General features: G+C 42.5%; 1 protein-coding gene across 1 annotated transcript; it reads left to right on the forward strand.

The window, feature by feature from the left end:
• Window positions 1–1,005: 1,005 nt before the first annotated feature.
• Window positions 1,006–14,220, forward strand: LOC133498250 (AFG3-like protein 1). Its single transcript, XM_061814846.1, is given in 18 exon segments — window positions 1,006–1,196; window positions 2,452–2,542; window positions 2,633–2,692; window positions 2,789–2,910; window positions 2,995–3,144; window positions 3,252–3,326; window positions 3,498–3,622; window positions 3,701–3,753; window positions 3,756–3,973; window positions 4,060–4,197; window positions 4,969–5,122; window positions 5,197–5,304; window positions 6,381–6,506; window positions 6,613–6,723; window positions 9,215–9,330; window positions 9,460–9,660; window positions 11,385–11,579; window positions 11,760–14,220. Coding segments are annotated over 18 exon segments (2,409 nt in total). The 5' UTR covers window positions 1,006–1,079; the 3' UTR covers window positions 12,009–14,220.
• The last annotated feature ends 446 nt before the right edge of the window (window positions 14,221–14,666 follow it).

Genomic DNA, 14,666 nt, shown 5'->3' on the forward strand with positions numbered 1-14,666 from the left:
GGCACTCCAGTTTCCTCCCACAAAACTAAATTGCGGGTGGGAGCGCGACTGTCGTTTTGTCTCCATGTGCCCTGCGATTGGCTGGCATCCAGTTCAGGGGGTTGTACCCCGCCTCCTGCCCGTTGATAGCTGGGAGAGGCTCCAACACTTCTGTGACCCTTGTGTGGATAAGCAGCTCAGAAAATGGATGGATGAAAGAAACAAAACCTACCAGTACGCAATAGTTCTGTGAATCAGAGTCAGATTTATAGCCCGAGTGTGTAAAAACACTCTAGGAATTTTCCTCCGGCAGTCGGTGCTGCCCTGGTACGGCATTCAGAACAAAGGACAACATAGAACATTCTTTTTTTTTTGCGTGGCGGGGGGAATATGCGTATAAGAACCCTCAGAAAACTCAAGCAAGAATGTGAAGAACACTGGGCACTCCGGTTTCCTCCCACGTCCCAAAAACATGCAACATTTATTGGACACTCTAAATTGCCCCTAGGTGTGATTGTGAGTGCGGCTGTTCGTCTCCATGTGCCCTGCGATTGGCTGGCAACCAGTTCAGGGTGTACACCGCCTCGTGCCCGTTGACAGCTGGGATAGGCTCCAGCGCTCCCCCGCGACCCTCGTGAGGATCAGCGGTGAAGAAAATGGATGGATGGATAGAATGTGAAGAACAATCGAACGCGCAGTGGTGGTTGTTGGTGTGTGATTAATCCCAATAGCTACTCAATATATTTGCAATATGACATTTTCCTAATGAAGTGTCTAGTGAATTTATTTCTAAATTATTTGTACCGATAACGGGAAAAAAAATTTAATCTTTAGTTCAGTGTGTCTTTCCCCTCTGAAAGATACATGGGTTCTAAATAAAGTGGACTCTGTGAACTTTTGACAGCTCCCACATCCAGAGTGGAATGTTGAGGGGGTGAGTGGAGGGGGGCCAAAAACAAGCCCAACTCGAATCTCACCAGTTGCTTTTCTAAACACATCTCGCGAGACTTCGTGCCTGTCCAGCAGCCCAACAAACGGACTGTAAGTACGTGCAGTTCGGAAGGTGCACGTCGAAGCCCGCGACAGGGGCGACGACGACAATGGGTCTTCTCGCTGTCGGCGTCGGCCCGTTTCGTAACCGAGTACGGTCGGTTCGGATGTGGAGTCGCGACTTCGTGTCCATTTCAGCAACTTTCCAGAGCGGAGATATCGCGTTGGTATGTTCACTGTTTATTGACACGATCTTTTTCACAAGAACTTCCTTTGTTTATTTTCACTCAGAGATGCTCGCAAACTCCGCTGGCTAATCCAACATTTGTTAGCCGCACACTCCGTTCGAATGGATACATTTCTCATTCAAATGTTGGTTGTATGTTCAAAACGGTTTTGGTTTTACCCCCAAGTTTTAAGAGTTTTCATCCGAAGGGGCGTGGCTACTTGCGGTGGGATCAGAACTACGAGGTAAATTGATAATATTTCATATGCCAAATGGACAGCAAATCTAATCTCTAAAGATAATAATGAAAAAAAGAGGCAGAAAGAGTTGAATGAATGTGGTACTGCTTACTATGAAAATAACGGAATAGAACCAGATCACACGCAAATGCAGATATGCATGGAAGGAGCTGTAAGAGTGAAACGGGTTCACAAACAGCTGAAACCTCTTGGAAAGCACCTTGCTTAAGGGCACTTTGACAGTAACTGACTAGTACTGTATCTCCCCAGCAGCTAGTTGCCATTTTCACATTTGTGTACAGCACGGCTCACACTAAGACCATCTGGTTCCAAAGTCCAAGTACATAACTTTTCATTTTAGGGATGTACTGATGCCCCTTTTTTTCCAGACCAAGTACAATTACTTTGACTTGCGTATACACCAAGGACCAATACTTGATAAATGATACTGCCACTATTTCTTGCAAGTGTAATGGCAATGTGTTTTAATATAATCAAATATTGTTCAAAAACTCAAAAGACTTTTCTTAAGCATGCCACAGGTTTCGAGCAAATACATTTTTCTACGGTAAAAACTTGGCATTATTATTATTTTTTTAAACATCCAATTGCATGTTTGTCGTCATCTTGCCACACATTTCATGTAAGTGTAGCCTGTAATCTGTCTTTTCAGTTATGTGGTGTCTCAGGTCATGGATAAAAAAATAATGATGTAGAAATAAGAGATGTAAAAGAACTGTGAGTCTGGTGGATATACAAGAAGGAATACAGATGCCATTTTTGTTGTATTTTTTTTCAAGTTGGCCCCTGTGTGCTGTGCTTACAGTATAAATGAACCCTTAACCATGTGTTCACCCCCTTCCTCCCCAAAAAAAACCCCCAAAAATACAGATGATCAGACTCATTTAATTCTACCGTCCAAAATCACAATCAGGATTAAAATCCAATTAATTATGCAGATATAATGCCACGTGTATATTACCCTCCGCAGGTTAATAAATGTATTATATATTGCAGAGGACATCACTGATCCAGAGAAAATGTGCCGGGCTTCACCAGCACAGAGTCCCATTTGTTCGTTTACTCAACTCAGTCAAACCCCCCAGAGGTAATTTACAGTACACAGAATTATCTACGCATTTTTGCGTCAAGTCTGTCTTTTTTCGCTCATTTTGTATTCCCTGCGCAATCAATTCAGGCTTTGAAAAGTTCTTCCCGAAGAGAACAGGAACTGCAAGCGCCAGCAAATCCTCTCACGGTGAGGTTTAAAGATTTAAAGCAAAGTAGGAACACTTTGCTGTTCCTGCTCTTCCTTCACGCGTGAATCTCCCTTTTTGGTTTCTTTGTGCTGTAGCCGCAAAATGCAAGGAGCGGGAACCTTTCGGAAAGCCGCAAAGGGAGATGAAAAATGCGGGCGACGAAGGACAAAGAGGAGGCAAAAAGGACAATGAATATGATTGGTGGGCACGCTTTCGGGTGCAGATGATTTTTAAATCACTTAAAATCCAGCACTAGCTGAGGTCATATTCATCCAAATATTCTCACGTCTTTATTAACTAGGATGATTTTCCACTGGACCAAACAGCACTCCGGAACATCGCCATAGGTGCCGCAGGCATGGCCTCCGCATTTTTGTACCTTTACTTCCGGGAGACCGGCATCCAGATCTCCTGGAAGGACTTTGTGCATCAGTACTTGAGGAGGGGCTTAGTAAGAGATCCACATTGTTCTTTTTTTTTTTTTTTTTCCTCTTGTTGTTGACTGTTCCAACCGCAAGAACTGCAGTAACTCGACACTTCTTTGCGCTGACTACACAGGTCGATCACCTGGAGGTTGTCAATAAACAATACGTCAAAGTCATTCCTGCCCGCGGCGTGAACACGTCAGACGTGGTTGGTAGTCGTAATCCTGAATATGTCCTGGTCCTAATTTATTTTGATAGTAAACTGCACACTGCAACACACATTGTGTAGTATTTCCACTCAGCGGTGAAGAAAAGTTGTAACCAAGGTGGTTGTCAAATCTTTTAACAGTTATCATAATTTGCATGTGCTTTGTTTCAGAATTATTTGTGGTTCAACATTGGCAGTGTGGACTCATTTGAGCATAATCTGGAAGCAGCTCAACAGGAACTTTGTTTGGACACCCCATGCAACGTACCCGTCTTGTACACCAGTGAGAGTGACGGGTAAGAATTACAATCGGACCATTTCCAGCTTTTATAGCGGATGTGTTTACATCACCATGTTTGTGTGCCTACCCGTAGAACGCTCTTGTATAGAATTCTTCCGACCTTATTTCTGGTCGGCTTCTTGCTGCTGGGACTCGGACGGGGCCGACGGCGGGACTGCGTGGGAGTCGAGGGCGGGCAAACCCCTTCGGTATGGGTCGGTCCAAAGCTAAGGTAGTCAAAGACGACATTGGTGTCCGCTTCGAGGACGTTGCTGGCTGCGAAGAAGCCAAACTGGAGATTTTGGAGTTTGTCAACTTCCTGAAGAACCCGCGGCAGTATCAGGAACTCGGAGCTAAGATCCCTAAAGTAGGATTGTCGTCGGAACATTGAACAAAGGTCTGTTTTCCAAGGAAATTGTGTGTGATGTGTTTATGTCCCGTTTCTTGGTGCAGGGTGCAATATTGTCGGGTCCACCCGGAACAGGAAAGACCTTGCTAGCTAAGGCCACCGCGGGAGAAGCTCGTGTTCCTTTCATCACCGTCAGCGGCTCCGAGTTCCAGGAAATGTTTGTCGGCGTGGGCGCTGCGAGGGTCTGTCACGTATTTATCTTTGCGTACTTTAATTTTTCCGTACACTGGGCCTTATTCACCATCACGGTGTGGGATATTGGGGCCTTGCCTTTGCGGACCCCCAGGGTCACTGACTCAAACATTTGATACAGTCGTGACACCATTCAAATAAATAAACATATGAATAAACTTAAAGGGGCGGGGGGCAGGGGGCGGTGCAAAACGTGTGGAGTCTTGGGGGTTGTGACAACTACTGCGATGATATGTTTCACGTCGGGCTTTTCAGGATATGCGGAGACACCAAACAAACTCTTGACAATTCAAATAGTAACAAAATTCCTCTTCATAACACCTATGCCAATAGATATAATTCAGTTTCAGAATATAAAACAGTTTGCGCAACCTTAGGCTACATCTCAAATTACAATTTGTGTTCACGGTATTTGTTCTCTAGTAAATTACTTGAAAGATGGTCAACGTACTACATACTGCTCTAGTTTTTAATCTGAATGTGAAGATGCAGGGCCGTTGACTACTACTGTAGACCCCTCGCTCTTTTGGATCCCAACTACCTATAAAGCATATCAAAATAAAAGTGGTGTAATTATCATTACAATTATCACTCATTTCTAGTATACGTCATGTCTGAATTTACAGTGGTAGTTCTTTGAGATTTGCTGTACGGGGACACAAGCGTCCTACTTTCTGCTATGCGATATATGTCAAGCATTATTAAATTTGTGTTGTTGCTGTGATGAAACCAGAATGTCTCCTTCTTCCGTCTTATTTTAGGTCCGGGACATGTTTGCCACGGCACGGAAAAATGCCCCCTGCATCCTCTTCATTGACGAGATTGACGCAGTGGGTAGAAAGCGCGGCAGAGGAAACTTCGGGGACCACAGCGAGCAAGAAAACACACTCAACCAATTACTAGTTGAAATGGATGGTAAACAGATTGTTGCTGATCATTGATCTCCGGGGGTCTCTTGCAACCTTTGTGTCAAATTTGTTTCATTACAGGGTTTAAGAGCAGCATCAATGTAGTCGTTATGGCCAGTACCAATCGAGCTGATGTCCTAGATCCGGCTCTGATGAGGCCGGGACGTTTCGATCGACACATAGTCATTGGTACATCATGTACTCCTGTCTCTTAATTCTATTGAAAGCCTCCCATTATAACACTGTCAATTAGATTTTCAACAATTAATGCTTCGGGTCTATTAGATTTGCCTGCTGCCTTCTTCACGACTGGTCGAACCTAATGTCATAATTTGCATCTGTGTTCTTTTATCTCGGTGCTCAGCGTGTTCTTGATCTTTTCCTGACCATCGTACGATCTAATTTATCGTAATTTCTGGCCTACAGAGCGCACTGGATTATAAAGCTCACCCAGTACATTTGTAAAGGAAATACCATTTGGTACATACATAAGCCGCACCTGTGTAAAAGTCGCAAGTGCCCACATTGAAACATGAGATATTTACAAAGAAAGACTGTACACAGAAAGACTTTTCAAAGTTTGAATAGCTTAGCTTATCTTAACATAGCAACAACACGGTAGCACGAACGGGGCTGGTTAAAAAAATAAAAAACATTCCGGTTTAAAAAAAAAAAAAACAGCCGTGGCAGCTACACAGTAGAAACACAGTAGCATAGCACTAACAAAGCCGATTTAAAAAAAATAAATAAATAAACATACCTAAATCACTGAGACGCGGCAGAAACACGCTAGCGCGGTGCTAACAGGGCCGGTTTAAAAAAAAAACATACCGGTAAAAATCACTGATACATGGGAGTAACACAGGAGCAACACGCTAGCACAGCTCTAATGCTAGTGCAGGGCTAACAGGGCCGGTTAAAAACAAGCATACCGGTGAAAGTCACTTCTTCGGCACATATATTCCACTGGTCTCACTCTTACCTTTTCCGTTCGAGTGCCCCCTTGCGGCCGTTGGAAAAAATGCACAAATTGGTCACATAACCGCATAAGCCGCAGGGTTGAAAGCGGGTGGAAAAAAGTCGTGGCTTATAGGCCGGAAATTACGTTACGTACACTTTTTACACTGAGGTGAGGAGGCGGCTACTCTCCCATAGACAAATAAGCTAAACTGGAGAAACCGAATGACATGATGAGTTTACTGCAGCGGTTTAGGCTTCTTGGAAATGCATTGCTACAGTTTTCCACTCTTGCATTTTATCTCCAGGTCCACCAGATATAAAAGGCAGAGCTTCCATCTTTAAAGTGCATCTGAGACCTTTAAAGTTGGACCCAAGTATACAAGTCGAAGCTTTCGCCAGAAAGTTAGCCGCACTAACTCCAGGCTTTACTGGTAAGACGTTATCACTCTCATGTGTCTGCGCTCCCTCGGTCTTTGTTTAAGTAGGATGTTTGTTCATCGCCTCAGCGCGGCGGTCGTGTTGCTTTGTGTGTCTCAGGGGCCGACGTTGCCAACGTTTGTAACGAGGCTGCTCTGATAGCGGCGCGCCATCTCAACCCGCACATCAGCACTCAGCACTTTGAACAGGCTGTCGAGAGAGTCATTGGAGGTGCGTTTATCAACCACTAAAATGTAAAAAAATTATTCATAGCGGAACCTCAATTTACGGGCGAGGCTCGACCGTTAAAGCCGTTTTTGTTCATTTTTAAAGCACTTTTTTTTCGTAGCCTTCAAACACGCACAACATGATACAATTATTGTAGATAAATATAAATATAGTATATATGTACTGTATATAAACGTCAAACAGCTGCAAAAGCTCAAGAGTTTTTCCTTACTCTTACGTATGTTCCTTTTGTGTTTTTACTCTATTTCTCAAATACTCTGGCTACAAGAACTCCCGACTCCAACTTCTTAACAGTTTCTAATTTGTAACCAATACTACGGTTAGTGCACGTCCTTTTCTCACCTCTATTCTGATTGGATGCTACAGTGAATGGCTAAATCAGGGTCCGCAGACTTTTTTACCCCAAGATCTACTTGTCAAGCACCCAGCCTCTCACGGTCGACAGGGGGTGTAACTTTTTAGAATGACCAAGTCACAAAGATCTACGCTCTACTAAAATGCAAAACATATTTATTTTTAAGTATATTGGGGATTCTTTAAGTGTAAATGTATGTTTGTGTACCTTGCATAACCCCATGAGCCAATACTACACAACATAATTAACTTTAAACATTTTTTGTAACTATCTGAGTTCACATTGATGATCACTAAACACCATACGATATATGCGTCACTCACGTCAGTGGATTTATCCAACTGTAGTGAGAAACACTCACAATATCCGATGTCCTTCCACGTATCAGCCATGGCTTCACAGCGCCTTTACAGCTGCAGATTTTAGTGAAGATAATATTCCCGCGTTATTTTTAAAAGATCGTCTTGGAAGGACTTCTTGTTGTTCACGATGATGTGACGAACCTGGAAACGATGCTTCGGCCGGTGGCGGCTGTCGCTGTCCAACTATATTGTGTTAAAAGTGACTGCGGTGCGGCCGATTCGGATTTTAGTTCGTTTACTTTTCTCATTCTCAGCTCACTTTTCGACGGAATGTCGGTGTCGTATTTTCCATAAACAATTCGAAAATGCCGCTCCACATTTCACTACACTGGCAGATGAGGCAAACGCCCTTCGAAAATGACATTGTGGGGAAAAAAAAAAGTCTACCTCACATTCCGTATGAAAGTGATACGTGTTTGCCTTCTTTACTGCAACATCCATACTCATGTTTGTTAAGATTTCTTAAGCAAGAGCTTAAAATAGGGGAGGAACTCACTGACAGCATGTTTTCCTGTACTGTCGTTGTTTCCACATGCGCTGTGAGCTAAAGTAAAAAAAAAAAAAAATACGCTCGCCTTTTTTATTTGTTTCTCGGTATGTCGTCACGATCGACACATTGAATGCCCCTGGGCTAAATTATATTAAAAAAAAAATAATACAAACCAAACATGGATAGGATGACAAAATACACAGCAAGTGTAAACAATCTTGGAATAAATCAATCCGTTAATTTAGGGTTACAGTGGGTGTCTTGAGATATGAGTTTACTTTGTTCCATGTCCATGCACATAACTCAAAATATTTCTTTTCTCAAATCATTTATCTCCATTGAAATTATTCAAATGTCATTCATTTGTTTCAGCCCTAATGAAAAACAGCCAACAAATTTGTATGTTATACATTTTTGCATAAGACAAATACCGTATTTTCCGCACTATAAGGCGCACCCAAAAGCCTTTAATATTCTCAAAAGCCGATGGTGCGCCTTATATATGGATCAATATTAAGCCTTTAGTGCAGCCCATCTAATGGATACATCACGTACCTCTACTTCTAGTGTCTATTCTGCGGTGCGCCTTATAATGGAAAAAGTTTAAAAATAGGCCATTCAGTGAGGGTGCGCCTTATAATGCAGTGCACCTTATAGTACGGAAAATACACTAGCCCGCTATAATACTTTATAAAAGCACATAGTTAACACATAATTAAGTAGAATACAAGACATTAAACATTTCTTGCCATATCTTGTGCTCCAATTCAACGGACATTGTGCTGGTTCTGATTGTGCATGGGCCTTGGCCACCCAAGGGCTGTATAATACAGGCAATCAGTACCAAAATCCTGTTCTTTGATCCAGTCTCAGCTCCACAGTAATATTTGTCATTGTTTGCAGAGGATAAGGAATATATGACCACAAATCTAGTTATATTATGTCTCCCTGTGTATTTTTGAGCTGTAGTGTGTTAAGCAGTGGTAGGACTAGTTGTCGGAATGTACATTTTTTTGTAGAAAGTACGCATTTTTACAATTTGTCATGCAGAACTGTGGAAAACAACAGATGACGCTGGAACAATTTCTCCTGCCCCAGAATTAAAAGAAAAAAAAAAAAAAGAAAAAAGTACTTTAGAGTAATCTTATGTTGTCCTCCATGAAAAAGCACAACATTAATATTCACCTGGACAATTGAAAGCATCGCTCTAGCTAGATGTTCATCTGTGCCAGATCCTTAAAATTGAGGACATTTCTTGGCTGTCAGGTCTGGAGAAAAAGTGTCGGGTACTTCAGCTTCCAGAGCGGACCACGGTGGCCTATCACGAGGCCGGACATGCTGTTACTGCTTGGTTTCTAGAACACGCAGACCCACTATTAAAGGTAAACCACTTGCTGCGTCTCTTCTCGTAGTTCTGTTTTGTAACATGTCAATCTTTACTTCGGTGTTTTTTTTCCCGTCTTTTCTGTCACTGTCAAGTAATCATTAAATTGAGTGTTGTCGTCTCTCAGGTATCAATTGTTCCTCGAGGAAAGGGTCTAGGTTACGCTCAGTATTTGCCAAAGGAGCAGCACCTCTTCACGCAAGAGCAGCTCTTTGACAGAATGTGCGTGATGCTCGGGGGTCGAGTGGCCGAACAGGTTTTCTTTCGTCGGGTCACCACGGGGGCCCACGACGACCTCCGGAAGGTCACACAGTCAGCTTACGCACAGGTAATGATGTCTGCAGCTACACACAATGGAAGTGTAAAGCCTCCGATTGGTTTACAGTACTGCAGTGTGTATGGTACCATACATAATGTTGTGTGGAGAGTTATGTCTGCGTGAAAACATTCATATAATCCTTGACACAAAAGAATTCATTGCTTTATATTCCGTTCAAAAATTCTGTTCATTTTGAAAACGTGATCATGCGCCAAAACTGTCCGAGGACTTAATTTTTCTTAAAAGACCGTTTTGCCATTGAATGGGTTTTATGTATTTTTCTATTATTTCGAAGCAAGTCGGTTAAGTTTAAAAAAATAAAACACTCCACTATTTGACCTGCGTCGGATCGATCTCCGAGCTATACTGGGTTTGTATTCCGTAAGCATTTCTTTCATGTATTCAGGACCGAAACCATTTAGTGATTTATAGACCAGTACCAGAAATTTCGATTCTATCCTAGAGCTGACTGGAAGCCAGTGTAAAAACTTTACAATTAGAGTTATATGCTCCAGCACTCCCGCGACTCTTGTGTGGATAAGCGTCTCCGACCTCTTTGTACTGGTCGGAATCCGAGCTGCAGCATTCTAAGTAGGATGCAGCTGTTTAATGCTCTTTTTGGATAGTCCAGTCAGAAGACCATTACAATAGTCAAGTGTACCTGAGACAAAAGCATGGATGAGCTGTTTCTGGTCTGCTTGACACATGCAAGCCTTCACTCTAGACATGTTCTTTAGATGGTAGATGGAAGTTTTTGTACTTGATTTTATATGACCATTAAAAGTCAGGTGGGAATCTATCAGAGCACCAAGGTTTCAGAATTGGTCTTTGGTTTTTAAAGATAGTGAGTTCAGGTATTTACAAAGAGCAATCCATCCATCCATCCATTTTCTTACCACTTATCCTCACACGAACCCAAGACTCTTGTGTGGATCAGCGGCTTGGAAAATGGACGGATAGATGCTCTGACCTCTTTGTATTGGTCGGAATCCGGACTGCAGTATTCTGAATAAGCTACAGCTGTTTAATGCTCTTTTTGGGGAGTCCGGTCAGAAGACCATTACAATAGTCAAGTGTACCTGAGATAAAAGCATGGATGAGCTTTTCCTGGTCAGCTTGACACATGCAAGCCTTCACTCTAGACATGTTCTTTTGATGGTAAAAGGCAGTTTTAGTAATTGATTTTATATGACCGTTGAATGTCAGGTCAGAATCTATCAGGACACCCAAGGTTTCGGACTTGGTCTTTGGTTTTAAAGATAGTGACTTCAGGAATTGACAAAGAGCAATCCATCCATCCATCCATCCATCCATCCATCCATCAATTCATTTTCTTAGCCACTTAACCTCACAAGAATCCGAGACTCTTGTGCTCTGACCTCTTTGTACTGGTCATAATCCGAGCTGCAGTATTCTGAATGAGCTGCAGCTGTTAAATGCTCTTTTTGGGGAGTCCAGTCAGAAGACCAATACAATAGTCAAGTGTGCCTACCTGAGATAAAAACATGAATGAGCTTTTCCTGGTCTGCTTGACATATCCAAGCCTTCGCTCTAGACATGTTCTTGAGATGGTAAAAGGCAGTTTTAGTAATTGATTTACATGACCGTTGAAAGTCAGGTCGCAATCTATCAGAACACCAAGGTTTCGGACTTGGTCTTTGGTTTTTAAAGATAGAGAGTCCAGCTATGTGCATGACTGAGTTAATGTCGAACTTTTTGTCCTCATTCTCCAGGTTGTACAGTTCGGAATGAGCGCTGCAGTGGGTCCGATGTTTTTCGAGCTCCCACAGCAAGGCCCCGCGGTGACGGAGAAACCCTACAGTGAGCCCACAGCCCAACTCATCGACCAGGAGGTCCGTCTGCTCATTGACTCCGCCTTCCAGCGAACGCTCCAACTCGTCAAGGAGAAAAAAGCAATGGTGGACAAGGTGAAAATTCTTTTTACCTATCGAGGACCAGATGTGGCTAAACGAGCTAGAATTTATCCTCGGGTAAGACGACTGTGACTTAAGAATTACTCAAGTCAAAGTTTAAAATAGGACAATTTTGACTATAGTGATTTATTGATTGATTAATTGAGTTAATAGTTTTTGGCCCACCTGTCACAGGTGGCAAAACGTCTCCTAGAAAGAGAAACTCTGGAGAAGTCTGACATGGTGGAGCTGCTGGGTCCACGCCCTTTTCGAGAAAAATCCTGTTATGAGGAGTTTGTGGAAGAGTTAGGGGACATGGAGGAGGACTCGTCCCTACCCGAGGGCCTGAAGAACTGGAACGGCGACACGTCGGACAATAAGCACTCGCCAAACAAATCAGCTGTTTATTTGATGCGGTGTCAAGGAAGATTGGGATTCAGGTGAACTGTCTTGGTAAGGACAGGAGTGATCATTTTTTTGTCTTGTGCAATTTTGTTTTTATGAAGGAGTCGCTGAAATCCAAGTTGTAATTTCAGTTTACCCAATTGCTGTTTTATGACCTCTCTCTCTTTTTTTAACAAAATACACTAATTCATATAGAGTATAACCATGGAGACAGACAACAGTCGCACTCACACTCACACATCGGGGCAATTTAGAGTCTCCAATAAATTCATTTTTTTGGGATGTGGGAGGGAACCGGAGAGCCCGGAGAAAACCCACGCAGGCACGGGGAGAACATGCAAACTCCTCACAGGCGGGGCCGGGATTTGAACCCTGGTCCTCAGAACTGTGAGGTCAACACTCTAACCAGTTGTTCCACCGTGTGTGCATGTGTGTGTGTATACTGTGAAGAAAATAAGTATTTGAACACCCTGCTACATTGCAAGTTCTCCCACTTAGAAATCATGGAGGGGTAATCCATCCATCCATTTTCTTCACCGCTTATCCTCACAAGGGTCGCGGGGAAAGCCGGATCCTATCCCAGCTATCAATGGGCAGGAGGCGGGGTACACCCTGAACTGGTTGCCAACCAATCACAGGGCACATAGAGACAAACAGCCGCACTCACAATCACACCAAGGAGCAATTTAGAGTGTCCAATTAATGTTGCGTGTTTTTGGGACGTGGGAGGAAACCGGAGTGCCCGGAGAAAACTCACGCAGGCACGTGAGGAACATGCAAACTCCACACAGGCCGGTCTGAGATTGAACCTGGGACCTCAGAACTGTGAGGGCAACACTTTACCAGCTGAGCCACCATGCCACCCTCGAGGGGTAATAAATCGTTAAAAATATAATACATTGTGATTTCTGGATTTTCCTTTTTAGATGAGCTCGCTCACAGTGGACATGCACTTACGATGAGAATTTCAGACCCCTCCATGATTTCTAAGGGGGAGAACTTGCAATATAGCAGGGTGTTCAAATACTTATTTTCTTCACTGAATATGTATATGTGTGTGTGTATATAAAACATATTAGCATCTTCGAATCAGGCTTTATGTTTTATGAAACAAGGTTCCCGTAGCATATCATATTCTATATTAAAGCCTGATTTATTAAATTGCGTGTTCTCGCTCCAACCCATTACTCGTGCCGTTTGTGTAAATGTGTAATCGTTGTGGAGCTCGCCGCATTTAATTAAAGAATTTGCACACTAAGTAGCTCTTAATGGTTTCCGCCAAGAAAAATTTGGGAGTGCACCGCAAGCGCAAAATGACTTGGAAGTGTGAAGTGAAAGTGTAACAACAAACTTATTACTGAGTTACACTGAATAAATCGGCCGTACCTGATAGCTTTGGGGACACCGTCGACTGCGTAAGAGCCATAATTTGCTTGATGTAACTCAGATTGGTGTACTCCAAGTTGAGAAGCTCCAAAAGTGGCTAAATTCTCATTTTTCCTGCACTACGCTCGTAGCGCTTTGCACGCTGGTTTGCGCCTGCCTTTTAGACACGCAACACAATCTAAAGCCCCCAAAATCAGCCAGCGCGATTCCTCTCAAGTTTGCTGAATCACCTTGTCCGCTTTAAATGATCATTTGACATGGATTTCACCCACTGAGCTGAAAGAACTGTTCTCCAGATACTGTGTTGCACCCGGTTAGTAGATCATCTTCCAGATCGATTTGCAAGTTTGTGCCTGTTTTTGCAAGTGCAAACCGTCGAAATCAGGCCCTTAGTAATTTCTGTGACAAACTACATTCACATTAAGTCACATGTACTGTAGAATCAGACTACCTCAAAGTCAAATATTGCAAAATTGTAACAACAAGTACATTCCTCAATCATAACCTGCTCAGCTGTGATGTGCTCACGATAGATTACATTTTGTTGTAAAAATGGTTAAAAAAAAAACTGTTTTAAATTGTTTGTACACGGAGTACCTGAAGTACCATTGCAGCTGTACTCTTTAAAAACCCATTTGTGTATTTCAACAATATTAACATGTATGACCTGCTTTACCACATGCAGCGCATTTTCAATGTCACTGAAAGCTTTTCAACATTTCTGCCTTTTTATTACTATAATACTGTTTTGGCTTGAACAACATGACTCCTTACATGTCCCTGAGGAATCTCGGTCCATTTGGGTGTGATAATGAAGGCAAATGAAAAACATGAACATGTGAAGCTCGTGGGACACACAAGTAAATTAAACATATTTTATATTTATGAGCCTGAAGTTTTGTTCATACTTTTAATCTGAATTTCTCAAGAAGGAGTAATGCAGATGATATCGATGACTAAAAAGCTGTCAACGATTGATGATGTAACTAATCCATAGTCGATACACGAGATTGTCATATTGAAAAGGTTGAGATTACTTCAAAAAGGTGCTTCTAAGAAACATGATGTCTTTTGTATGTACTGTATCATAAAATATCTGAAAAATAATCGCTCAAAATCCATGCAAAAAGACTCAGTAGTTCTGAGTTGTGGAGGGACATAAGGTTAAACTGTGTTTCATTATTTCAGTTTTCCTCATTTGGGGGCATGGTTGAAGCCCATTTTATACACTTAGCGATTTGTTTAAATAATTCAAATTTCGCAGGGTTGTTAACAGCACTTGGTTTGTGTGTCAAATTTAGAAGGCACATT

This window comes from Syngnathoides biaculeatus, chromosome 3 (genome assembly GCF_019802595.1).
Source record: "Syngnathoides biaculeatus isolate LvHL_M chromosome 3, ASM1980259v1, whole genome shotgun sequence".
Taxonomy (NCBI): domain Eukaryota; kingdom Metazoa; phylum Chordata; class Actinopteri; order Syngnathiformes; family Syngnathidae; genus Syngnathoides; species Syngnathoides biaculeatus.